The sequence below is a fragment of the Neopelma chrysocephalum genome, unplaced genomic scaffold, assembly GCF_003984885.1.
Source record: "Neopelma chrysocephalum unplaced genomic scaffold, ASM398488v2 Primary Assembly neopelma1_92, whole genome shotgun sequence".
Lineage (NCBI taxonomy): Eukaryota > Metazoa > Chordata > Aves > Passeriformes > Pipridae > Neopelma > Neopelma chrysocephalum.
The window spans coordinates 468551-495609 of NW_020897754.1; the positions used below are offsets into that span (position 1 = coordinate 468551).

Sequence of the window (27059 nt, forward strand, 5' to 3'; positions counted from 1 at the left end):
TTCAGTTTCTAATTCTGGTGTGTTTTAATTTAGTGCAATTTTTGGATTCACTGTGTGTGTTTGGGGCAGTTTGAAGAGCCTCATCTTTGGTTTTCCTGTGCAGGGGCTGGTTCCAGAATGGGGGATCTGTCACCTGTTCTCTTCATATTGCTTTTCCAGAAGTGTTTTAACAACTGTCATTAGTTACTCCAGGAGACTGAAATCAAAGAATTTGGTGAATCTGGGGCCTGTGTTGTATGTATGTGTACAGGAGGAGATGCAGATCATAGACTCATAAAACAGAATAACAGAATGGTTTGGGTTGGCCATCCAACCTGGCCTTGAACACTTCCAGGGATGAGGCAGCCACAGCTTCTCTGGGCAACCTGTGCCAGGGCCTCACCACGCTCACACAGGGATGAATTTTTTCCTGATATCTGATCTATGACTACTCTCAGTTTGAAGCCATTCCCCCTTGTCCTGTCACTTCATGCCCTTGTAAAAAGTCCTTCTCCACCTCTCTTGTAGACTGTGAAGGTACTGGGAGGTGCTATCAGGTCTCCTCTAAGCCTTCTCTTCCACAGGCTGAACAACTCCAACTCTCTCAGCCTTTCCTCGTAGGGGAGTTCTTTGGTGGTGTTTTTGTATAAAAAAGTGACAAATCCAAAATATTCACCTTAAAAGAGCAAAAGAGGGACTTCTAGAATGGCATAACAGGTTTTTTTTCTCTACAGATAGATGGTAAAAATGTCTTGGTTTTACTTTGACACTCATCATTTCTGATGTCAAGAATTTATGCTCAGAAGTGAGATAAGGCTAAAAGCTGTAGATGTGGGAAATTAAATGCAAGTGTGAAACTCTCAGCTTATTACTCACTACCAGCAGTCTGCACATTCCTGCAACTAGATTTGTATTCTTATCATTTGAGAGCTAGTACTTGATTGGGCTGTTAGACTTGCGTAAGTTATTGTTTCTTTTTGCTTGTTGTTGTTGGCTTTTTTAAAATCCAAATAATCTATTGGAAGAACTCACGTGGTGACAAATACTATTGCTGACTTTGCCTGTATTTAGGAGCTGAAAAAAAATCTGGAAAAGTAGAAATACCATGATTCCTAAAACCGTTAGTGAAAATTACATTTTTGTTTAAAGAATGCACAGAATTTTTAAGAATAAAAATCCCACACTGGCATCCCTCTGTGGCAGCTGGGCCTTCTTCCTCTGGTGAGTGTGGGGAGGCTGCAGTGTCCCTGCTTTCCGGGGCAGAAAAGGCTTTTTGAGTTCTCTTTACATCGAGGGTGGGGGTGTTTTTTTGTTAAATTGGTGGTAATTATCTTAAGCAAATGTGTGCTGTTGGGCCTGTTCAGCCTCGAGAAGAGACACTGAGAGGGGATCTCATCCCTGTGTGTCAGTGTCTGCAAGGAGGGGGCAGAGGATGGACCAGGCTCTGCTCGGGGGTGCCCAGCAATGGCACAAGAGGCCACGGGCAGGAACTGATGCCCAGGAAGTTCCATCTGGACACGAGGAAGAACTTCTTTGCTGTGCAGTGACCAAGCACTGAACGGATTGCCCAGAGAGGGTGTGGAGTCTCCGTCACTGGGAGAACTGTCTAGACACAATCCTGTGCCATGTGCTCTGGGATCAGGGAGGTGGGAGCAGATGCCCCACTGTGGTCCCTCCCAACCTGACCCATCCTGCGATTCCGTGAAGTCCCGCACAGGGAATGCAACTCTGTTTGCTTCCGATTTAAAAAAAAAATAAAAAATAAAGGATTCGTGGCTCCTGAAGTTTGAAAGCCATAAACCAGAGGGTGATACAGGGTGAGTGACCACACCAAGCGCAGTCTCCGGGCAGAGGGGAAGGGTCTCAGCCTCGGGGACCGCCCGCGCCCCCACACCGCGGGGAATTTCCGAGGCTTTCCGAGGGTCTCCGCCGCATCTCTCCCGGCTGAGGGAGTGCAGGGGCTGCGATCCCGGGGGTGTCCGGCCCCTGCCCGAGCCCGGGGGTGGCTGCGGGGCGGGGCGGGGGCGGGCGGGGGGCGGAGGAGGCGCGGGGGGCGGGCGGGGCCGGCCGGGAGCTCCGCGCACACCGCGCTCATGTCAGCCCGCACCGCGCCGCAGGGGCCGCGCAGAGCCTCCCTGGATCCCTCCGATTTGCCTGTATTTTAATTCTTTAATTTATTTCATTTTAATTTTTTTTTTTTTTTTTTTTTTTACGAAGGAGGGGGAGGAGAGCGGAAAAAACACCCCCGGCTTCACGGAAAAAAAAAAAGAAAAAAAACAGACCCAAGAAAAAAAAAAATGAGCCAGAATGTCTGAGAAAATGTCCAGCTTTCTGTACATCGGGGACATCGTGTCCCTGTACGCCGAGGGATCCGTGAACGGGTTCATCAGCACGCTGGGGTGAGTGAGTGCGGGGCTCGCAGCCCGCGGCACAGGAAGGGGCGGCAGCGCGCCCTGCTCGGCGGAGCGGGGAAAGTAGGAAGTGCTGGGGAACGGGAAGGGATGAGAGAAGTTCTCGGGGCCGGGGAGCGGGGCCCGGGCCCCGCCGTACCTCCTCCTGCAGCTCCCGGCACTCCCCGGCGCCCCCGGGAATACCCGAGGTTCTCCAGAGCCCGCGCTGTGCTGTGCCCTTAGCGCAGTCGGCACGCAGAGCTGCCATTTATTTATTTATTTATTTATCTATCTATTTATTTATTTATTTTAGTCGCACCTCTGAGAATTTCTGACAATTGCCTCGCTCATCTTGCCACGAATCAGCTCGTTAAAAACCTGCACGCCTTTGCTTCTGGTTTGTGTCTGCCTGAGGTCTTGTCTGTGGTTGTCGATGATCAGATATTTACGATCAGATAGTTTAATTTAATGGAGATGCCTTTTTTTCCCCCGTGAGCTCTTTCTCTCTGCGGGGTGAAAGGGTGTAGTTTAGCTGTGGCTGCTTCGCTGAACTGCCGCTTGCTTCAGTTTTTTATTAAACTCGGCCGCTTTAAATCGCCTTCTTGGAATCCAGAAGGGAAAACCTCAGCGGATGATGATAGCGATACATCGATACATTTCTTTGAAGTTTGGCTGCAGTGAGGTGTCCCGAGGGTGCAGCGGTTCCCTCTGATGTTCCCAGGAGAGCTGCAGTAGTTCCAGTAACTTTGTGGCATATCCAAAGTAAGCATGTCCTGAAACCTTTGTCACTGGCAACGTCTCCTGCACTGCATGGATTGTAGCGATCCCATGGACAAGGCAGCTCAAACTCTAGTTAAATATCAGTGTCATTTGCTGCTTAAACGTTAATGGTACCTTTGGAATAACAGTTAAACCTGCCAAGGCTGGTTAACACGGGTATCACTCCTGTGTTGGTGCAGCCTCCCTGTGTTCTGTGATCCCTTCCATGGGGGACTGTGGGGTGAAGTAAGCTTGGTATTAAAATGCAAACAGTGAATGTGTAAGATACTTGGTGTGGTGCTGCTACTGGAAAAGAGATGGTGTTCAAGGTCTTTTATATATTTTTTAATCTTATTATTGCATCAATCCTTGCTGTTCACTCTTTTAATCTGTTGACAAGTGCTTTTCAATGGTTTGTTCCTCTATTTGTTAATTTGGCGCCTCCTCTCACTGACTGTCTGTGTTGTCTCACATCTCCTTTCTGACATTGCTGACTCTGGCAATTTTAAATCCTGCCTGAAAATGTTTTCTTTTTGCAACTGTTTATTGCTGGATGTTGTTTCTTACTCTTCTAACCCCAGCACTTCTTTTTTTTTATTTCGCCGTTGTTTTGCTGTCTTGTTCTGTCTCATCTCTGTGTTCTGTTATGTGGAGGAAGCTAAATTTGCTGTGCTTTCCTTTTCATTGTGTTCTTCCTTTCTGAGAGCACCTGCTTGTCCACAGTTACAGATGTTTCTGCTGTGACTAATGCTTGTACGACTGTCACTCCAATATGTGTTTTGGCTTTGCTGTGCCACAGTTTTAAGGCTGCTGATCCTCCCCTTATCCCTTGGAGTTGAGGCGGGACATTTATTCCCAGTTTTAAAAATGAGAAGCAAAGATCAAAGCTTGTCTAAGGCACATGGGAGCTCCTTACTAGAAGAAATAATTGAGCTCAAGCCAACACTCTGTCCAGGCTCTCTTTCAGCCCAGCTCAAGAAAACTGCTTGGGATGAGACAGGACTCCTGTGTGCATCTCTTCTTCTGTGACAGGCCAGGAGTTCAACAATGCTGATGTACCTCTGTTGGCTTTTCAGTCCAACTTTTTTGTGCCCTGCTCTCTGGCATGGTAAAAGCAACCCCAGAGCCAGTGGAAGTTGCCAGTGGAAAAACTCCCATGTCTGCTGAATGGGAATGCTGACCCCTCTGCTGGTGGTACAAGAGCTTGGACTGACATTTAAAGTTGTGATGCCAGGTTACCATATCTGTGCCAGCTCTTGCAATTGCTGCCTTTGGACTAGTTGCAGCAACACAAGAGGCAGAAAAAAACTTTTATACTCAGGGAAAACTTGCTCAGCTGCACTTTGCAAACGCCTGAAAAGATGAACCCTCATTTTCCACAGGTGCCTCTAGTTGGTGAGGACAAGGTGGGGTAGGATTAGGAATGATTTCTCTTTTTTTTTTTTGACTGCTGTGGGTCCTTGTTTAATTGCTCTTGCCTGGGTTACACCTGAAATGTTGCCGGGCGAACCAACCTGTCACCTGCACTATGGATCCCACTGGGGAGTCTCCTGCTGTTTCAAGAACTTGAAATCCATCTCAGGTCTATGACTCTGGAGTAGGGAGAGAGTCCTGTTGATTTTAAGCTGTCAAAGGCTGATTGTTTCCTAAACAAAGTGTGAGCAAGGCCGTTCTATAAATAGGATAAAAAAGTGCCCAGCACCTCTGCAAGCAGGGGAGGTCTGTTATGGCAGGGGACCTCACTCCTTGAGGGGTGGAACCAGCTCAACAAATGGGTTTTGAGGGAGATTTCTAAGCATAGGCTGTTTCATGCATTTTAGAGTATTTTTTCCTCACTTGCTGGTGCAGAAATTTTCACGTGCTCGGTTTTCCCTGAAAACTTAAAGCCAAGAGAAAGATGTAGCTGAGCTGTTCAGGTCATGTGTGGGGTCAGGTTAATAGCTCCTATAACCTGAGTGTGGAAATATTCCTCTTGTGTAGTTTAGGAGGTCCCAACTGCCTTTTTTAGGAGACAGAGGATCTGCACCCTTGGCCCTTGATCCAGGTGAGCCTGGTGAAGGCAGGAGGGCCTTCCCACACCTCCCTCTGGAATGAGCGTTTGGGAATGGCTGGAACAAGATTCTGTGAGTGGTACTCAGAGGATTGGGGCACTCCTTTGAGCTGGAGGAAATCTGTGTTCTCGTCGTCCTTGTCTCTGAACTGTTTCATGACTATAAACAGCTGTTGGATGTGGGGGTGAGGGCTCTGCTTTCACATTTGATCTCTCTTAGTCTGAAGAGGAGACTGAACCTCTCTTCCACATCTGGGGTTAGTGCTGTAGGGTGGGATGGGGGCAGGGAAGTCAGGCAGTGCCTGCCCCAAATTCTTCCTCCTGTATCCATATTTTAAGAGGCAGAGGTTGGGCTCTGTTTTTGGAAGAAGAGGTGTAACCACTGGTCTCCAGGAGGATGTTCCAGGCTGTGGATCCCACATGGAGAGGGGCATCTCTGGCTATTAGTACAGGAAAGGGTTTTAGGGCTCAGCATTTTCAGCAGGCCTTTGGATACTTGAGGTACTGAGAATCCAAACAATCCCCTGCTCTTTTTTCTGCTTGGCTTTGGGCTTATTCTGGATTTGGATGCTGCTCTGAGGTGCTGATGGTGTGTCTTCTGGCCTTTCCAATCCCCCACCTCCCCTCCTTCCTTTTTAAATAGGAGAAGGCTATAAGCTGATAGCCTTGCAATTTAGTGCAGAAAAGGAAACATTTGGGAGAAGGAATTTACATCCCTTGATAGTTTTCTGCCCTTGCAAGATGTATTTTGTGCTGGGTTATGGAACTGTGCTCATACTTAGGGGTTTGACACAGTAAAACTTTTGCACAGTTGGAGGCTTTATGTCCCACAGGGAGGGTGTGTCAGAGCCAGGCAGTGAATCCAGTTATCTTAAGTTGTCTTAGACTGGTGTCTGAACCTTGAGACCACCTTTCCCAGTATTTTGGCTGTGAATGAAAATTGTATTAATCACCTATCAGTACAACGAGGGGGAAAAAGTATTCCTGATGGGAGGGGCGGAAGGAAAAAAGCGAGTAAGGACAATGGCCAGGATCAGCTGTAGGAAAGTTTGAGGATGAGCCTTTTAGTCACCATGGGGAGCTGCATTCCTGTCTCACCTCCATAAATGTGCTTCTGTGCCATAGCAGGGAGAGATCTCATGGAACATAATCACTGGAGCATGAAGCAGGACCCGCCTGCTTGGTCACACATGGCCCTGGATGATGAGGGGTGCTGGGATGTATTTCTTGTTAGCAGCAAAAAGTGTGTTGTAGAGTATTTTTAGTAATTTTCCTCAGTCTAATGTTGATTTTTTCTTGAATATCTCCTCTTAATTTTTCAAAGCGCTTCCTGGAACTTTCTTGTTTGAAATATCACAGGTTTATTCAAGCTCCTTCACTGGATTTTTGTGCAGGAGTTGTCTTTTTGAAGTTGGACTTCACACACAGGTTGAGTCAATCACACTTTGTGAAGAGGCAAGGTGAAGTAGAAAGTGCTTTAGAAACAGTATAAATCAGAATATTCCAAATATAACAAAGGCTAAAACTTGTCATCCTGGTGCCTTCAGGAATGGTCCCTAAGAGAAAAGATGCAGTGACTGATGATGCTCACAACACACCAATGCAGAGTTTTCATCAGAGCCCTTATTTTTCTAACCCTTCTCCTGCTGTCTGAAGATGTAAGCCATGGTTAAGGAACAGAGTATCCATCCTTTAATTAATAGCAAATTTTTCTTTCATGTCCCAGCTGAAAAAAGGTAATTAGTCAGGAAAGAACAAAAAAGCCTGAAGAAAGTGAGAGTGGTGTAACTAGAGTTACTCATAATTTAATTCTGGTATATACAGAATCAAATAATACCTGGAAGAGGGAAGGGAAGATGCATTTCAGCTTTTCTGTGGGCAAAAGTACTTGTAGGTTTTGTTTCCTAGGTACTTTATCCTCCAGACTAACAGTACCAATGAGATTTGACAGTTTTGATTGTAATTTTTTTTTAAATACTGCGTAGGTTTGGCGTTTTCAGGAATGTGTTCTTTTGGTTGTCTTTCTGATGCAGCAGCCCCGCTCTGAACCCTCCAGCTGCTTTGAATATATGCTAATGTACACTTTTCAGCTGCGTAGGGTATTGCTTTTCTGTGATAACTTTGTAAAGCATAAGCTATATTAGATGCATTATTAAACACTTTCATTGATCTTACAATAAATGCCGTGTAAGTGGAGATGTAGACACATAAATACAGCCCTGTATCTCGCATACCTTGCCATGCAGTACATATATCAAAGCTTATATCCTCTGTAATTATCCACTCTCACTAGCAATTAGGCACGGCTCCAGCTTTGCCATTTGTAACAGCCTTTATTTTGATGCTCAGTTTCAAATGCTGTAACAACAGTGCCATCCTTAAATAAACAATGAGACAAAGCTTTCCACAAAGCAGCCTTACGGGAATGCAGCGAGTAACGAGCCCCGGAGGGCTCAGACTTGTTTCAGAAGTTTTCCTTGTACACAGAGCCTAGCCTGGGTGTGAGGGGAAAAAAGCATTAGGCTTAATTACAGTGTTATGATTTATGAGTCTGTGTGCTAAAATGGAATATCCTTGGTGCAGAGAGCTTGTTATCGAGCAGAACTGGGGGGAAAGTTGGGGTTAGGGAAAGAACTGATTGGTTAATGCAGGAGGGACTTTACCTGTAAGCTGTGTGGTAGTAATGGAAGTAAGAGAGGGATTTTGAATCGAGATAAGACATACTACAAGTTCTCAGCTGGGCTATGGGTAATGTGGGGAGTAGTCAGGAAAGAGAGGGGAGATTGCTTGACCTGCATGACTTAAAGTCTTTTTTTAACTTCCTTTTACATAATGAGAGGACTAACTAAACTAAACCAGTCTTGACGTGGTTCTTGGTGCTGTTAGAAATCACGACTACCCTGTATTTTGAAAGGTACCACAGAGGAAAGAGTCGGGTCAATGTTTGACTTCCCCAGCCTGGAATATGATTTCCCAAGAAGCTCCTGAACCTTTGCTTAGCTGGTGTTTGAAACCCTTCGCTGTTCGAGGTGCAGGCGGCGGCTGCTACTCGGCTGAAGCCTGAGCCTGTTTGTTGAGCAATAACACTGAGCTGTGTCCTCTGCACGTGGATTTACTGCACTTGAAAGTCTGGTTTTTGCTTGCTTTGAAAGGTCTGTTACTTCTTGTATGATGTACTTGATAAGGGATATTTATGGCAAAACTGGAGAAAGGAAAATGAACGGTCATTCAGGATTTTGCTTTTTTACCTCGTGCGTGTTGTGTTTTGCCAGTTAATCAGAGGTGCATATTTTAATTATGTTAAGGACCTAATTCCCTTGTGACTGATTCTTTTAAACTTCCATTGATTATTTGTAAGTCTAATTCCATCTAATTACTTGAATCAATCCTTCCACCACTATGAAGATGTGCAAACACTTCCTGATGTAAATCCTGTTTATGATGCTAAACCTCGATGCTTTGGACCTGTAGCTGTGTGGGAAGTGAATCCCAGTTCCCAGGATTTCCAGCTTCCTTTCCTGGAGGTCACAGGGAAGCCTCAGTTGTCCAGCAGCTTTGTGTTCCCTCTCTCTAGAGAAGTAAAAGTAACTTCTGTTTTCACTACCTCAGTTCACCTCAAATATGAAACAAACTTAAACCAAGGAATTGCATTCTAGCAGGGTAAGTTTTTGCTGCGAAATTGGGAAAAGAGTTAAACAAAAAAGCAGGGTTAAAATGCACCTGTTATTCATGTCCTATATTAGGTACTGGTGGAGGTTTTGAGGGGCTGTTTTGGCTGTGGAAACCAAAAGGTTGTGTCAGGACTGGTCTTGCTGCTCAGCTAGTGCTGATTTTGTGACTCTCTGTGTACTTTGATTTTTCAAATGTTTGAGGCTTGTGCTAAGGCTGCTGTGGTCTCAAACATTTGAATACCTGTTGATTTTTTTTTTTTTTTTTTTGTTCCAAGGGTTTTTGGTGTTGTTTAGGAAAATGCAGAATTATATCACCTTCTCCAGGAGAATGCCTGAGGTGAAGGTTCAGTTCCTGTAGAAAGAAATAGCAGTTTTAAGGTTGCCTATGGGACCTTTTGTAATACAAAAGTTATATAAAATGGATTGTAGTACTTGGTAATTCCTATATAATACAGTTTGGGCAATTCTTTTGAAATGTCCCTTTAGGTTGTTGCTGCTGCATGAGTGAAGACATATAGTTGAAATTTATATGGAAATACTTGGTGGAAGGAGGCTAGAAGGGCATATCCAAGTGTGGTTGTTACCATTTGATACTAAGTTTGCTACAGCTCTTCTCTGTACCATGAATTGGTATTCAAACCAGTAATCAAGTTTTTATTCTTTGACCTCTGGCAGATAAAAATCAATGTCATTTAAAAGAAAATCAACAAACAAACCCTGAAATGAGGCTTTTTATATGAATCTCAAAATACAGAAACTTGTGATCCAGTGCTTGGACTTCTTATCTTGATTCCCTTTTAGGAGCTTGTTTGAATTTCAAACAGCTTTTTTTATTCACTTGACACACACAAGTTAATCAGTGTTGCAGGGGCAGCTGAAAACTCCCTGATGGAGAAAAGCTTGAAAACCAGAATGGTCACTAATGAAATGTAAGAAGTGCCCTGAGTTTAGTAGTAATTTTCTTCCATTAACTTAAAATCAGAGCATGTGCTTTGCAGGTAGGGGGACCTAACTAATGGTATGTGAGCACTTGAGACCCCAAGCAGTGCTTTTTGCATGACCTGGTTGATTTTGTTTTACATTTAGCTGGGTTTGATTTCTGACAGGCCCCCCAGTTGTTCCAGGTAACAGGAATAGTGGTGTGCTTTGCTAAAATGTTCTCAGTCACCTTTTCAGTCTGGCTCGTGTCTTTTTATTGTTCAGGAACAATAAATAAAGAGAGGAAACAAAATGAATGGATTGGGAAAGACTGGATATCGCTTTTGAAAACAGAGAGCAGATCTTTGTGCAGTTTTGAATGCTGAAAAATGTTCAAATGCATCACTAAGCAAGGTCCATTCTTCCCATCAAAGAATAAAAGTTTAAGGCTACTTAAAAATTTATGTTTTTTTAAAAATCCTTCATTAAAAAAACCAACCTAACAAACTGCATGGAGTGAAAGAGATTAAGTACCTGTTAGTAGTATTTTCTCTGATATTTTGGACAATTTATTGAGGTTATCACCTTTTGCCAAGGTGGACTTAATACCAGCCTGAGGGTGCCAATCCATAGGCTTCACTCCTCACCCAAATTTGACAGGGCCCAGCGAGCTTGGCTCTTTACAGAGAGATGAAAAGTCAGGCTTAGGTGGAGAGTTTTGTGGAATTTTGATGTTCTAAAATGAGATTTTACATCAGACTTGCTGATGTAAAAATCAGGTAGGGCCATCTCTGTAATGCTTCTCAGGTTGAAGGCAGAACTAAGTCAGTCAAGCTTTACTGTCAAACAGGTTTCATAAGTAATGAACTGATGTAGAATTGTTTTGGATTTTAGGTTGCTTTAAAGACACTGAAGTTATTGCAGTAAACACAGGAAGTCCAAGTCTCAAGATTTTCAGTTATCTTTGTAGATGTCCTTACATATCATCATAGCATGTTATTTATAAAGAATATTAGTATACAGAAAAAAAATTCTTGCCTTTAAAGGATAAAAATACAAAATAACATACAGAAAGTTAAGAGGAATTTTTTTTTTAGGTGGTGAGGATATAACAGTTTATTTGTGTGTCAGGCTGGCCAAGTTGATTGAAGGGATGGAGCAGCTCTGCTGTGAGGAAAGGTTGAGAGAGTTGAGGCTGTTCAGCCTAGAGAAGAGAAGGCTTTGGGGTGACCTAATTGTGGCCTTCCAGGACCTGAAGGGAGCCCACAAGGAGGATGGAGAGAGACTATTTCCAAGGGCCTGGAGTGACAGGACAAGGGGGAATGGCTTCAAACTGAAGAGAGTAGGTTTAGATTGGATATTGGGAAGAAATTCTTCCCTGTGAGGGTGGTGAGGCCCTGGCACAGGTTGCCCAGAGAAGCTGTGGCTGCCCCTGGATCCCTGGAAGTGTCCAAGGCCAGGTTGGATGGGGCTCTGAGCAACCTGGGCTAGTGGAAGGTGTCCCTTGCCCATGGCAGGGGGTTGGAATGAGATGATTTTTAGGGTCTCTTCCAACCCAGGCCATTCAATGATATTATAGATTATTTTACTCAGAAAAAGTAAGCAACAAAATAGTGGCCAAGTCTCATGACATTATTTCCTGTATAAGTGATCTGAAATGTAGGTCCTGCACCTGCAAATTGGTAGATTTAAGTTGCAAATATATCATGAGGCAGTTTTAATAACCTGTTGAATAGAAGCCAAGTTAAGATTTCTGCTTCCTTGGCTGGATCTTCAGGGATACTAAAAGATCGATAGGATTTGGTCAGGGGCACTGCTGTGGCCCCTGGGCAGCTGCAGGGTTTCGGTCAGAGGTTTGTGTCAGCAATGGCTTCTCTTGCTGAAACAAAACAAGGTCAGGACCTAGCAGGCAATAATTCTTGTCTGTATTAACTTTTGTAGTTGAACAGGTTTTTCTGCCACTGAATGTAAGGACCAATTAATGTTGCAACCCCCCTGGAATATCTAGGATATGGCAAAGCCATGTGCAGGGGGAGTTTGGTTGCACCAGCTCATTTGAGGCCACACTGTGGAGTCAAACTTGGTTTCATCCCGTCCGTTTCTTTCCCATGTCAGATTAAACTCCCTCCTGTGATTAGGCTGCTCCTAATGGAATTGTTTTACTTGAGCTGGGAGTGGGACAGTGCTGGTTTGAGTTTTCAACCATGGATCTAAAGTATGTTTAAGAGGAAATACTGGATTAAAGGGTGGGACACAAGAGACTTGCACAAGGTTGTTGACAAATTGTGGAAAATAACCAAAGACTCCAAGTTCTGGGTCAGTGCTCTTTTTGTAGGTGTTGATCTACTAAGCTGTTCAATGCATAAATTGTTTTATATTGATTTGTCTCACGGGAGCAAGGCAGTTGTGACAAAGCTAGTTAGTTTATTAAGGTTTCCATGTATCAAAAGTTGTTTTATCTTAAGGATACATCTAAAGATGCAGAATGAGGTTTCTCATGACAAAAAAAAAGTGTGCTGAAGAGAGTTTTACACTTGCTTATGCTCAAATGTTGGGTAGAACCTCTTTGACAGTGGTAAATACAATTATTAATGTTCTTCATTTGTAATGGGGGTGAGAGAGAAAATCCTTCCTCCTTTCTGCAGCCAGATCACTGAAAGAATGGAAATCATCACCCAAAGCACATACACTTGGTAAAGCCTGAGGAAAAGCTGAGTCCTGCTACCCAAGAAGCTTCTTAGAAAGAAATTCAGCATCATCAGGGCAAGCTAAAGGGGCCTAAATGAGTACAGAGAGGGTAAGACAAAAACCTCAGTCAGAGCCAGAGAAAAATCTGATATGGTGACCCAGGGGCAATAAAAATGAGTGTGCTGCTGAGCACTCTTCTCCCTGAAAACTGTTATCAAAGAAACTCCTGCTGTTTGGTTTGTCCTCTGTCCAGGAAAATAAGAATTCACAAATCCTTGGACTTGGTTGGTGATCTTAGAGGTATTTTCCAACCTAAATGATTCTGTAAAATTATTTCCAAATAAACGATCAAGGAAATACCTGGAGCCATCTCAAAGTTTTCTTTATAGCAGAAACAGCCTTTATGTCTCCAGAACTGACATAATTGCCTGTGACTAGAGATAATAGAGTATCCTGGGATGGATCCAACCTCCAAAATGGAAATTTGGGACTGGTATTACATGTGGAGCTGTGGTGCAAGAAATAATATGGACCCTCAAAAGAGACCAGAGAGAATTGATATGGTTTCTAATATAAGAGCTGGAAGCCTTGCAGATGGAAATAAAGCAATAATGAAAATGCCATCTGAAAAAAGAACTGGGTGCATCCATAGGAGTCAAAGGAAAAAAGTTTCCTAGTGACACTTTGAATAATGATTTGCAGGTGAAAGCGAAACCTTTCATGGGCAGCAATTAAAAACTGTCTGGGAAAGGAGCAAGCAATTTACCCACTCTCAAACAGCACGGTAGGGTCACCGAGCTGGTCAAAAATATACTTGCTGTGGTCCTGATGTGTTTTTCCACAAAATATAGGTGAGGAAAGCTTTGGGTTGCTTTGTGTTTGAGCCTTAGCACAGGCTTGACTTTAGAAATGAACTTGCAGATTGGTTATCCAGGTGTGAAAATGCAAGTATGAAAAGACAAAGGGGACTTGAGAAGGTGGCAAAATATAATTTTTCAACTACTTGGGGACAACTTCTATTGGTGCTTAAAATTTCAGACATTTTCATTTTAATTTGTCTGAGGAAGAAGTACGAGGTCAATACTATGCTGAGACACTTTGAGAGCAACTTAACATTTAGTTGTAGGAATTAATAGGGCTGCTCTTCCAGCTCTCAGGTGCTCAGAGATCTGGGAGCAGCAGGATGACCTTGATGCCTCACCCAAATGAACTCATGCAGATATTGCCTTAGGCAGAAGATCAAAGAATTATTTCAAGGAATGACTCTGCTGAAAAAGGCATCACTTTTTTCTTGCCTTCTTCTAACTTGCAAAACATCCTGAATAAGATGTAAACCTCCCTGAATCATTCACTTGATGGATGTATTGTTCCTGGAATGGACTTCAGAGCAGCCAAAAAGAATGTGCAGCATCCCCTCAGAGTGGCAACATCAAGGTTTTCTGGTCATGTCAGGCAAGCTTGGAATTTAGAAATGAGATGGTGCACAGGTGGTTCTATTCATTCAGAAATTGTAGTGTGGCTTTGAAACTGCTGAAATTTGAGGGGGCTGTGAGAGTCATTTAAAAACCGTCTGATTTAGTGATGTGTGAGCAGGATGTGGAAAACGGTGCAGGAAATGTGATGTTTGCAAGATAGATAAAAGAGACAGAGCCCCAGTGCAACAGCATTTTGTGGGGGCAGCACTGGAGTGTGTTGCTGAAGAGCTGAGCTTTTTTTCTCCATGAGAATTGATATTTATGTGACATAGTGGTGATTTATTTCCCAAAATCTCCTGGTGCTTGTGGAGTCAGGCACCATAGGGCACTTCAAATAGGAGAGACTTGGCTGAGTGATTCTTGTAGGTTTAGAAACAAAGACTAAGATCCATCAATGTATCAAAGGAAAATTTTAATTCCAAGTATTTCACTAAGTCTTTGAGACTGCAGGTTTCCTCTCTGTGTGCCCACAGGCTGATGGGTGTGGGGAAGGTATGAATCCATAATTATTCCTTTCAACTGTCTTATTTTATAGATTCAAGGAAATTAGGGCACTATGTCCCACTGCTTTTGAGGAATTTAAAGCAGGAGTGGATGAGAGTATGAATTATGCTCCAGAAGTTATTTTGTTTCAGTATAAAGCAAATCTCTATCTTATAAAGGAATTTTGGTGGGATGTGGACTGTGTAGAGGATCAAACACTAGACTGGAAAAGCTTGTTTGAGCCTGTTTGGGAGCATGAACATCTCTTGGATGCAATTTTACAGGAAAAGCTTATGAAGTCCAGGGATTGACTGGATGTGAGTGAGACATAGTGAATCAAGGAGAATTTAGCCCCAATTGCACTTTGTGCCTCCTTTTTTATGTAGTTACATAGAGATGTATGTGTTAAAATAGTCTGCCCTTGTAGTGACAAGTGCATGGACTAAAGAGACCAAGTTCATGTCCAGACCAAAGAATGAAGATTTCCGGCAAGCTGAGGTCAAAGAGCACCTTTTCAGTAGCTGCTTTTCATCTATTATCTTGCTTTAGCAGAGGTCATAGAAGAACTAAAGGAATTTTATCCCTTTAGCCTGAAAGGACTGAAAATATCCTGTCAGCTCTTCTTTCCAATCGCTTCAGTCCGCTGAGGATAACGAAGTTGTTGTATTCCCAGACTTGCCCGAGTGCTGAAATGTCGTCAAGTGTCTTCAAATGCTGTCAGAGTGGAATCTGCACCTTGGATGTGGGTATCTAGCTTGGTGGATGATGTTTCCTGTTGGAGGAGTTCTGGAATTTCCATGTTCTGGCTGGTTTTGATTGGTTTGATGTGATGGTGGTTTGAGGAATCAGACCTGATTCCATGTTTCCTAAGGATTGCTGAAGACACTCATTATTTTTGTTGAAAAACAGAGGCAGGTTTTTTTCTCCCTGACTTTGACAGACAGAAGAAATATGGATGTATTTTGTAAGCTGGGCCTTAAATATCTTCCATAAGTTCTCAGTCTGCTCCATATAAAACGGAGAATAATTTTATGGGGAATAATTCTGAGTGAAATGAAGCAGATTATTTAGTTGAGGAGAAGAGGGAGTAGGATTTTCCTATGCATTCAGTGAAGTGTGTTGGGATCTCTTCCAGGCTGAGGGGGTTCACTGTGGTCCATTGTTTCCAGCATTTAATCTCCTTGTGGAGGAACTGGAAGCCTGTTTGTCTCTGTTACCAAGGTCTGGCATCCTGAAGGAGTGGTTTGTGCTGGCAGTGACACCCTGCAGGGGACATTTTGTACCACTGTCACTTCTGCCACAGCACTTGCAGTTTGTGTGGTTGGTGGCAGGATGTCAAAGGGGAAATTTGAACTGTAAAGGGTCCACACAACTCAAACAGATCACAAGTGATTATCTGTTATCACTAAACAGTCTTTTGCACAGTTTCTGCTTCTAGGGGAGTTTGGAAAATTAAGTGATTCTGAGTCTCGGGATGCCAATGAGTTTTGGTTTCCTGTTAGTTTGCAGGAAGGAAGAGAGTCTCTGATCTTTGCCTGTATTGGGGATTTAAGTCAGGAATTTGATGACTCCACCACTACCCACTCCCTAGACTGATCTTTTCGGATAGACCATGAATGTGAAGGGACTGAGGATTTTCTGGAAGGGACTGATATGTTCATTATAATAGTATAGATCCAATGACATGAGATCCTTTCTGTAAAGGCCAAACACAGGAGAGGCAGTGGACAGGTTTAACACTTCCCCAGCTGGCTGGTGGCTCTTTGTGCTCTGGAGATGATGGATTTTCCATTTGGAGGCTCGTGTTCCCACCTTAAACTGGCACGTGGGTGTCCAGATAAATTTCCGTGTGTTTGAATTTCTGATTTATCAGCTCTAATGCAGGAGCAGCTGCTTTCAAGTGGGTTTTGGCCAGAGGGCGGTTTCTGGGGGTGCTGTGAAGTTTCGTTTTGCATCTTGTACTGTTGAAAGGAGGGGAAGTGGGATGTTTGTGCCATCCCTTGCAGATGGAGAACTGAGCTCTTGCTGGTCAGCTGTTTTCTGGGCACTGTGTTGCCAGGGTAAATCAGCAGAGAAGCTGATCCAAATGCCAGTTGAAAGTCTGCTCCACAGCTCTGACAAGATCTCTACAAAGTTAGTTGGCAGGAGCTAAGACATAACTTTGGTGAGTTAAGTGCTGTGATACTTTTTTCTCCAATTTCAGGATGACAAGTTAGATACAAGCTTTTCTGTTGTATAAACACAGAGCTTTATACACAAACAGATAGTTATTTTCGGTGCTCATTTCCTATGAAAAAAAATTAAACTTGAAAGGTAAAAATAAACAAAAACATGTTCTAAAACTCCTTCAGATTAAAGGTTAGAGAAAAGGAAACAACAAAGGCTCAAGCTCACTTCCAATTCACATAATTGCTGACACGAAGCTGCAGACCAACCAGATGAACTGCACACTGTGAGGTGCAGGAGCAATTTGTAATCCTTTTAAGTTACCAGAGTGTCAAGCAGCACATACATGCAGTGCAATAAATCCTTGTCTCTGCTTCAATTTTGCCGAGAAATATTATCTATTTAGGCTTAACCAATATCTGTTTCTATCTTAATGGATCACAAGAGAGCAGTTAACTTCTGAGGTCTTATTTAGGGCACTGTGCTGATGGAGGGATTTATATGTGAGTTAACTGTGGTATCAGATTATTGTGCCTTTTGCTTTGGTGAATAGTTTTTCAAACCACTGAGGCTGTGGATATGCATTTACTCTGAAGGCTATTTTTTATCAGTGGCCTCATGTCACTGTTCAGCATCCAAACAGTTTCTATGAGTGCTTCTTAGCCCTCTCTAAGCAATAGGAGTTAATATACTCTAACAATCGAGTAGATGATTTGTGCTAACAGAGTTGACTGTTGCTCAGAGACCCTCAGGCTGTGAAAGGTTGTAACATGAAATGAGTGAGCCAGAGTAATGTTTACTTTTGCCCTTGCCTGCATTTGGGTCAACTTAATCCTTTTATTGAATGTTGTGATCTGTGAGTCTTGAAACTCAAAAGAGTGCTGGGGAGGCTGTTTTATTTCCATGTGTCAAATCAGGAAACGGTGGAGAATTCTGCTTCAGAGAGAGATGTGGGGCAAGGTTGCAGCTGCAATTCCCAGTCAGAGAAAAAGCTTGGGAAGAGCCTGTCAGTTTTAGCAGGAGGCCAGATCTTCTGCCACTCAGGCTAGAGCGTCTCAATGTCCTCTGAAACGGAAGTTTTAATCAAAATATATCAGACCAATTGTTTATGTGAGTGGATGAGATTATCCCAGACGGTGTGGGGCTGTTTGACTTGGAAAAAGAACTATGTAAAGAAAGTCCTCAAAGCTGCATCATAGAGATAGTCAATTGGCTTTTGGATTATGTCATAAAATCTGGGAAGGTGATAAAAACCAAGCTGATTTTTGGGTGGGGTGCTGGGCTATCTTTTCAGATCAGCTTATAGCTGTGGAGTATTATTTACTAGGCACAAATGAATAGGGAATAGGAGCTGAGGCAGTGGGTATGTTTTTAATCTTAATGTGCCAGGCAGCGGGTTAACTTCTTGTGATAATGTGTCCAAGAGGGTTGTGGAGTGATAAGGAAAAGCTTTGAATAGTTTTACTGGGCTGAATATTATTGCACAATATTAGATTAGAACTTTTTAAAGGGGAGCTGTGCACACCAAGTAGTTTGTTTGACTTGAAACTAGATGTGAACTTTGGTATGCTTTTTTTTTTTTTTTTGTGTCCAGGTTCCCCTTGCAGAGAAAGTGTGAAGTAGACAGTCACTATGGGATCCAGGGTGGCAGGGATATAAACCTCAGGATCTCAGGCTTGCCTGTAACTGCATTTGAAACCTTACACTGGCACAAAGAGGCGGAATACACCAAGTACCCTGAAAGGTGGAACATGTTCTTTCTGGGAAGAGCTGCTAAAATGTATCCCATTTACTTACAATTTTCCCCTTAAGAAAATAAAAAGAAGTGGCCTGAGAGAGCTGACATCTCTGGAAAGGGAAACAGGGATTTCTGTTGTATCTGTTGCCTCCATGGTCCCAACCACTTGGTCATGCAGGAGTAAGTAACCATGGCTACTTACTTCATCACCCACCACGTTCTCACCTTGCTCCAGTCCCTTGTGGTATCTGCATGGTCTTCTTCCAACCAGGTCCTTTCTTTTCTGCTCATGTTGTTTTTCTCCCCTCTCACCTCCCCGAGGCCTTGGAGCCCTGTTGCTGTGCCATCCCCCTGCCAGCCTGTCTCACAAGATCAGATTTTGTCCCTTCCCCACGCACCTCTTGCTTGAAGGCATGTGCTGGACACCTGTGGGCATCAAAAACTTCTGGCTGTAGCAGAACAAGCTAAAAAACAAGCTAAAAAACCCCGCTGTTGCAGCCGGGGCTCTGCTCTGGGTGCAGAGGAGCCGATCCCAAGGCTCCCCCTGTGCCATGCCTCCTGCCCAGCCTGTACCAGGCAGCTGCTTGCCCAGTGCTGTGACAGGTCCTGCTGGTGAATGGAGAAGGGGAAATGTTATTTTTTTTCCCATGTATACAATGAAAGGAAACGCTGCAATAAACGGAGTGAGGTAAAAAGGCTTTCCCGGCACATTACCTTCCAACACTTCTTCATCCTGTTTCTCCCCTGCAGGTCCCACTTGGCAGGACTCTCCTGTGGGGAGGTGCTGGGCAAGGATCATGTCCAGCACCTGAACTTCTCACAGCTGGTTCCTGCCTCTCCCAGCCCCGGGGGCCTTCCTCAGGCAGTGAAAGCCCTGCTTTGTCCTGTGAGGAGATGAAGGGCACCTCTCCCTTTGATTTGGACAAAAGCTGGTCTCCTGCACCTTGACATGCTGGAGCTGGTGTGAAGAAGTGCTATTTCACTGCTGATTAGCAAAAGGAATAATAAAAGTGTCCAAAAATCAAGTTAAAGACAAGAGGGGTGGGTGGGAGGGTGGAGAAAGGAAATACTTGGAGATGTCTGCAGTGCTTCCTGTTTGCTTCTGAAAATTATGAGTCAGATCCCCCAGAAACAAAAGAGAGGGGTTTGAAAAATGGTGAGATGTTAAAAGAGTAATCATGCATGCATTTGTTCTCTTGGTCTTCTGGCTTTGAGAGCTGGAGGCCATTTTTCTGATTTCTCTGGGTAGTGGTGACAGCAAGGAACACTCTTTTCCTCCTCGGTAAAAGCAGAGGGGCTTTTAATAGATATTAATACAGCATCAGGAAGCACAACAATAGGAAAGATACTGAAGATCACAATATTTGGGATAAAATTTGTGATATCATCGCAGTTCTTCTACAGTTGATTGCTTTGGCTTGAAAAACTTTTGCAACACGAGTTAGGTGTAACCCTGGAGCTGGTTTGCCTTTGCTTTATGGGATATATACTTTGGCACAGGAGGGAGAAGGTGCATTGTATATGCCTGGATTATGTTTGTCTGATCCAGAAAGAGGAACCATGCTCCTTTTTCCCAGGTAAAACACAACCTGCATGTTTAAACCCACGGATTTTTTGGGCTTTGTAACATGAGTGTTAATAAGTGTGTACAGCACTTTAAAGGAAAAATGAAGTGGATATCATTGTTCCACTTATCATATCACTGAGTGCAGGCTTCTCTAGAAAACGGGATTTCTTTGTTTCTCTGCCAGTTAACTCCCAGTAAATGTATGTAAGTGATAAAAGACTCCAGTTCTCCAAGCAGAAAGTGATTATTTGCAGGCGTTTTTTTCCCCTTGTTGCGATGTTGGGATAAACTGTGTGAGGAGACCTGGAAGCACTTCCTTCACCTGAAAAGAATGCTGCCAGACTGGAGGGCCTGAAAGTAAAAGGCCAAACTCATTTCTTTGGAGCAGAGCTTGTTGTTAAGACACACCTTGTTGGGTGATATAGCTGACAGCACTCTGTGGGGCTCAGCAGAGTCACTGCTGAGGGCACAGGTGGGCCAAAAAATGTTCTGCTACATCTGTTAATACAGAATATCTGTTAATACAGAAATTAACATGTACTCTGGCGTGCTGGGATGCAACAGCCTGTATTCTGAGAAAGATCTGAAGCAGTTTTGGAGTGTGAACCTGCTTATTATGCCATTTTCTCACTTCAAAATGCTACTTCTGGGAAGTTCACACAAGGAGCACAGCAGTGTGTGGGCTCTTTTTCCACCTTTACCTTCACGCCCATTGAGCTGCACAGAAATCGTTACTTTGCCACATCTTGCTTTTTCTTGACTCTCCTGCTTCCCAACTCCTTCCACTGTGGAAGGAGCGTTTCCTCTTCAGGTTGCTGCTCTGTGCGAGTGTGTGCAGGTTGGAGCCTCTTGCCACACCTACACCCAAGAGCTGCTCCCAGCAACTGGGAAAGCAGCTCTGAGAACCTGGAACAGCTCCCAAAATGATCTCTCCCTGTAGGAAACTGGCTCTGCTCGGTTTAAAAACAAGTAAGTAAAGTCACTGTAATTTCTCAGCTGGTTTTTGTTTGGAAGGTGTTTTTTTTTTTTTAACTTGCTTCACAAGAAACAGAAAAGCAAAGAGAAGTTGCAGCTGGGCCAGGTATTTTTGCTCAAATTTGTAAACATTTATTGTTGCAAAATGAAAATAAAAATAATAAACCCCTTTGTTGAGAGAACTGGAGCAGGTGTTGGTGTGAAGGTATCTCTTATTATCCTTTAATAGCTGCGCCCAGTTCCCATTACCATCAGTGAGAGCTGGACACCTATCAAAGGGTGAGCAGACCTTGTTCAGGGAATTCCTGCAAATCAAAGTCATTGTCCCCAGAGGCAGAAGTAAACCAGCAGCAGGATTTTGGGAGCTTGGTGGTGGTTATGCTGTTAAACTGAGAGCTGCCTCCCTTTATCTGGAAGCAAATCCAGGCAGCGCCGTAATTCCGGAGCACTGCCTGGGCAAGAGGGTGGTCAGGAAGGGTTTGTGTTCCTGGTGGAAAGCCCGGGTTTGTCCCTGGTTCTAGGATATTAAACACCATGTGGAAGGGGGCCATGGCTGGTGGGGGCTCAAGATGTGTTGCATGAGTGTGGCTGGCCTTGAAGATGTTCTCTAAAGGAAGGTACTCAAAGGATATCAAAAGCCCTGGGTCAGATGCTTCGTTGCTGTAGAAAAGGGCTGTTTGACTAATTTTAATGGAATTCCACATGTTCACACTGGCTTGGGACTTGCCACCATTGGAAAGCCTTCCTTCATTTGGTATCCTGATATATAACAAAGTTTGTAATATGGAGTGGTTTGGTATTTGTATTATCTAAAAGAGGGAACTTTTTTTTTAAACCTAAGCAAAAAATTAGGCATGTAAGTTTTGCTGTTCCTGTGTGAAATAAACACTGCAAAATGGGGAAAATATCAGCATTTTGATTGAGCCATGTTTTCCATGCACATTTTTACGTAGGGTGACGTGGGTTGATCTGCTGGATTGTCACTGTTTGTGTTACAGAATGGAGAAAGAACTTAGCTTGTTTTCCAGGATTTATGTTCCAGCTTGTGTTTGTAGGATTGATATTGTGTGTACATATTTGTGTATGTACCAGCTTGGGTATGTATGTGTTGGACTCTGTTGTTGTCCCAGAAATTGTAGATGTTTGTTACAGACCTTACAGAAGCATTTGGGGCTGGTTTGTCTGCTTAAGCAACAATATTTTTTACGTTGTGCTGTTTCAGCAAAGTTTCCTAATTCTCTTCTTTTGCTTATGATTCCTTTCCACAGTAAGTGGTGCTGTTTTGATGAGTAGGTGTGACTGCCTTCATTACCATTTTCAGGGATGAAGTCACTTTTTGATCACTGGACAGATACTGGCGTTTCTCAACAGCGTTTTTCTGGGTAAACCTTTCTCTCTGGTTTCATTAAATGCTGTTAACAGTGAAAAATTCAGCCTTTCTGACTCCCTTTATTAGCACATTATTCTTCGAACCTTCCTTTCAAGTGGCCATTCACAAATATATATGATGTAGGTATAGGCAAAGCTGAGAGAAAAAACACACATTCTGGTGCAAACTGCACATAGAATTTCTTTTGATTGTGATTATTTTTTCTCTACTGCTGGCTCAGTTTTGCTGTCTCTGGCTGAATAGGTAACTCTGCAATGGGTTCTGCTTGTCTACTTGATTTTGGGAGCAGTGACCTCTTCCCTGAAGTCACTGTGTGCCATGGAAATTTAAGCTACTCAGTCTGATAGGGACTGATTAGTGAACGACTTGCCTAAAATTCATGACAGGCTCGCACAGTCTTAAAAATCCCATTTTTAGTTAACAGTGGTCCCAGTGTCAGTGTTTCTAATGTATGTTAGGTCAGTATATATAATAATTCTACTTCATCCATCTTTTTTTACACTGAGAGAGCTGAGTTGCAGGCCTGTTATGGGTAGTTGTAAGTTGGAGTTAAAGTTGTAAGCAGAGTGAAAGTCACATGCTTAATCTTGAGTTTCTGATTTACTTCTAAGTGAGCGTTTTGTTTGTGCTGGGCCAAATCCTAGACTTGTTACACAGTGTTTGTGTTCATTGTGTAGCTACCTGGAGTAAGGATTAAGTAGAAGAGCTGCAGAAGTGAGTTGTATTTAAAAAGGTCCATGAAGGACAATTCAGTGTGAGGTGCTGATGCTGCTCCTTCTTTAAACTTCACCCGCCCCCCCAGTGCACCTGTGGGAAGGTGGGATCACTGGGGTGAAAACTTGGCCTCAGAGGGACATCAGTGGAAATTTTGTCAGTAAGTTCAAAGAGAGACAAGATTTCACCCAAAAAAGAAAATGTTAGTAATAGAAAAATTTTCCAGTGTTCCAGGTGATGTGTGTTAGTGGGTCTGTGTTCTGCAAGCCACTACTGCCTTCAGAAAGCTTTCCTAATATTCACTTTATCCTTTCCATTTTTTAGCTTTAAAAGAATTTCTTAATACAAACTTTGTCTGAGAGAGTGTTTTCCTGGGCAAGTGTTTTCCCATTAACTGCCTTCAGGCTCTCGCAACATCCCTGTGTGACAGACTCTTACTTTTCATGTTAAAAAAAATAGAAAAGAAAGAAACAAAGGAAGAAATGGGCCATTTCCTTGGGTTTATGGGAATGTAATTTGTTTATCAGAGGCACTGAGACAGACTGAAGCCAAAACATGCCTGGGAGCAGAGCACCAGGATTTTGGAGAAGTGTAGCAGGACTTTGTGTGACTGGGAAGTGAGCTGGGTGGGATGGGCTGACACTCCTTCTCCCATTGCCAATTCCCCATGGAATCATAGAGTCAGAAGGGACCCACAAGGCTAAGGGCAACTCCTGGCCCTGCACAGGACACCCCAAGAATCCCACCATGTGCCTGAGAGCTTTGTCCAAACACTTCTTGGATGCTGGAGCGGTGACCATTTCCCAATCCCCTTTTGCCGGCAGAAAATAGATGTGCTTGGCACCACTGAAAAGTGACTTGATGTGTATTGTATTGATGTGAGGATCTTGAAATACTCTGCAAATGTTTATTTCCTTGGCAAAAATGAGGATGCCCAAGCCAAGCTCGGCACCATTTTCCTCATGCAGGAATGGCTTACCTGTGATGCAGTCCAAGAAAATTACAAAACTGAGACTAAAATCTGAGAACAGTGTTTTCTCCCCCCGTTTTAATCTCCAAATAACATTTTATTCTCTTGTAATCATTTATTTTAGTTCAGTTCTTATAATTTACTTGAAATTGCACAATGTTTTAAATGTAAATATAACTATGGAAAGGGATAAACAAGTTTTACCGAACAGAAGCTTTTGCAAGCTAAAAGCCTGACTGGATATAACACAATACAAAAGAAAAACAAAGTGACATTCAGGATTTATAACTGGATTGCTTAATTGAACAGGAAAAATCTCTGCTTTTATTTTTCCCCCCTCTGACATGCAAGCCTGCAGGTACAGTTCCAAGAATATGTGAATGCACCATCAGATAAGGAAAAAAAAATTTAGGGCTAATTATTTGTGCAGTTGTTAATGTAGTTTTGTTTTCCCAGAGTAAGAGTATTCATTTAACAGCTTCTTTCAACCTGTGTTAAGCTTTGTGTTTGCGGCAATTAAAATTTGTTCACAAAGGAAAGGATAAAGTTGCTAAAATCTGGGGCAGGCAGGAATTAGACTTTCTGGTCTCTCTCTGTGCTGCTGCACTTCATTGGCATGTAGAGCAGTTCTTTAAATGTTGTTCACTGTGGTCCTCCTGTTTATCAAAAGCGATTTTTAGCATGGAATCTTCCTAAATGGCACAGAGATTTAATAGAGATTTAATAAGTGCAAGGAAGATCCTTTTTATTTTCTTAATGTAGGAGGCCCTGAAAGATCACAGATGTGAAAAGGTGACGGTGAAAAATTTTGGCTTTGCAAAGAGACAGGAAAAAGGACAAATTCCATACAGTGGGGCTAACTCATAGAGCTGTAAATCTCTTGAAACAGGACTGGTAGTCAAAAAGGAGTATGAACTCACATTTTGGGAAGGGTGAGGTAGATTTTTGGCAGGAGACTGCTTGAAGCACACAAGAAGTGGGCTGACCTAGATGCCTGATAAGAGGCTCAGTGAAATGAAAAGTGGGTGGACTTGGAGAAGAACTGGGTGGACCTGATTGTTTTGGCACTTAGGTATTTGATGCTTGATTTCCAGGGCAGCAAAATTTTAATAACCTATTGTTCGTTATTGGTTGGTTTCTCAGTGGTATGACCAGCAGCTCTCTTCCCAGTGCTTCCTGGGATCTTTGGAGCACAGGAGAGGCTTTGTGGGAAGGGAATAAGTGTCTTGGGTGGCAGAAGCTCTGGAGAAGTGTTTCTGATGAGGAGGTTGTGTGTGGGAAGGGATGTCTGAGGAGCAAAGCAAGGGAGGCTTTGGGGGCTGCTCCATGAGGGGATGCCAAGGTTATGTGGTTTTGGGATGTAACCTCAGCCTGATTTGTAAATTGATGTTGAACAAAGATGTTGCTTGGTTGGCTCTGCTGGCAGTTAAAATGTCCAGCTCCTCTTGCTGATGCCTGTCATCCACTTTTCCCCCTCTTCCTGCTGCTGTCAGGCCCTACTCTCAATTTAAAGAGAGTAAAAGGTGAACAACTGTGTGTCTTAGATTGAAGCTATTGCCTCTAGCTTAGTTTATTCAGCTTTTTAAGGAGTACAATACTCCACAGATCTGCAAAGAGTCCCGACTCTGCTCATCCCCATGTGTAATAGTGAGACATCAGTAGCTGGTCTTGTATTTTTTAATAAGTTAACACACACACACAAACACACATACATATATATGTAGTTACATGTTTAAGAGAGTCTGTGTACTTGTGTGTTTGTTTAGGTAGTGTTTTACTTAATAATATTGACTATGAATATTGGCTAGAAATTCTGTTGGTAAGAACAGACAAAACATCTCAGGATGGTATTTTTAAAATTGAAGGCACAGAGCTTGGACAAATGATATTTTGAGGATGCTTTCTTTGACAATCTAAAAATCATCTTATGAGAGAGACCTAAAATTCATGAAACCCATCATAATTCCTTTCCTAATTTTTTCTTACACTGGTTTTTGTTCTTTCAGAATGCCACTGTATCTCAGTAGTAAATCTGAAATAATGTTGTGAACAAGCTTTCTAGGATTATGGTTATACAACTGTTCCTTGACTCTTGCACTACATCGGCAAGTTCCTAGAAACCTGTGGTATATTTACCTGTGTTAGGCAATCAGGGGATCTTGTAGGGCATGAAGACTTCCCCAGCATATATGATTCATACCTATAAACCCAGGGACCATTATAGACTCTTCTGCCAACACACCTTATCAGTTATACTGATACCACTTAGTCCTGCTCCTCCCATCACTTTGTCCTTAGTCCTGCTTTCCCAGCCAGTCCCCACTGGTTCTTCACAGACTCATTCTGTTTTTTCCTTTCAGTGCAAGTCCCTATAAACTTGCTCTACCTGGCAGAAAGATTTAGTGGGAATTACTGTAAGTTGTTGTTTCCAGTGCCCAGGGAGCAGAGCAGTGTTAGAAGCTGTCTGGGAAGTCTGAAGTTGTTTGTATTAGACAAGTTCTGAATACAAATGATGAATAGTTTTGGGAGAAGTTAATCCCGTCCTTTTGTTGCTGAAACAACAAAAATGAGAGGCTCTGCATTTGAAACTGCTTGTAAATGCATTTACACAGGTGCCACCATGGAGTGCATTGCTGTGACACATTACTGACTCGAATGGAATACACATGTGGGGCTTTGCATGTGGGGAGAAGGGACAGATTTAACTCCACCAAATGAAGGGAGAGGAAGACAGGTGCAGAATTCTAGAGGTCTGTGCTTTGACCACTTCCCAGGATATGATGCACTGTCCTGGCTAATGCCCAGGAAGTTCCACCTGAACAGGAGGAAGAACAACTTTGCTGTGCAGTGACCGAGCACTGAACAGATTGCCCAGAGAGGGTGTGGAGTCTCCCTCACTGGGGATATTCCAGAACCGTCTGGACACAATCCTGTGCCATGTGCTCTGGGATGACCCTGCTGGAGCAGGGAGGTGGGACCAGATGCCCCACTGTGGTCCCTTCCAGCCTGACCCATTCTGGGATTCTGTGATGGTAATGCAGAGTTGAAAGCTGCCTTGGCTTTTTCCCTGCTGACTCTGTGAAGCCGCACAGTTTAACTCCTGGGCATTGCATCATGATGAGGAGC

At 43.2% G+C, this 27059-nt stretch overlaps 1 protein-coding gene across 1 annotated transcript in view; it reads left to right on the plus strand.

Annotated features, from left to right (window-relative positions):
* The first annotated feature begins 2077 nt into the window (after window positions 1-2077).
* ITPR2 (inositol 1,4,5-trisphosphate receptor type 2) overlaps window positions 2078-27059 on the plus strand; it is a 237783-nt gene continuing 212801 nt past the window's right edge. The window contains exon 1 of the mRNA XM_027693537.1: window positions 2078-2378. Coding sequence (XP_027549338.1) covers window positions 2287-2378 — 92 coding nt within the window. The 5' untranslated portion in view covers window positions 2078-2286. The remainder of the gene's footprint in view (window positions 2379-27059) is intronic.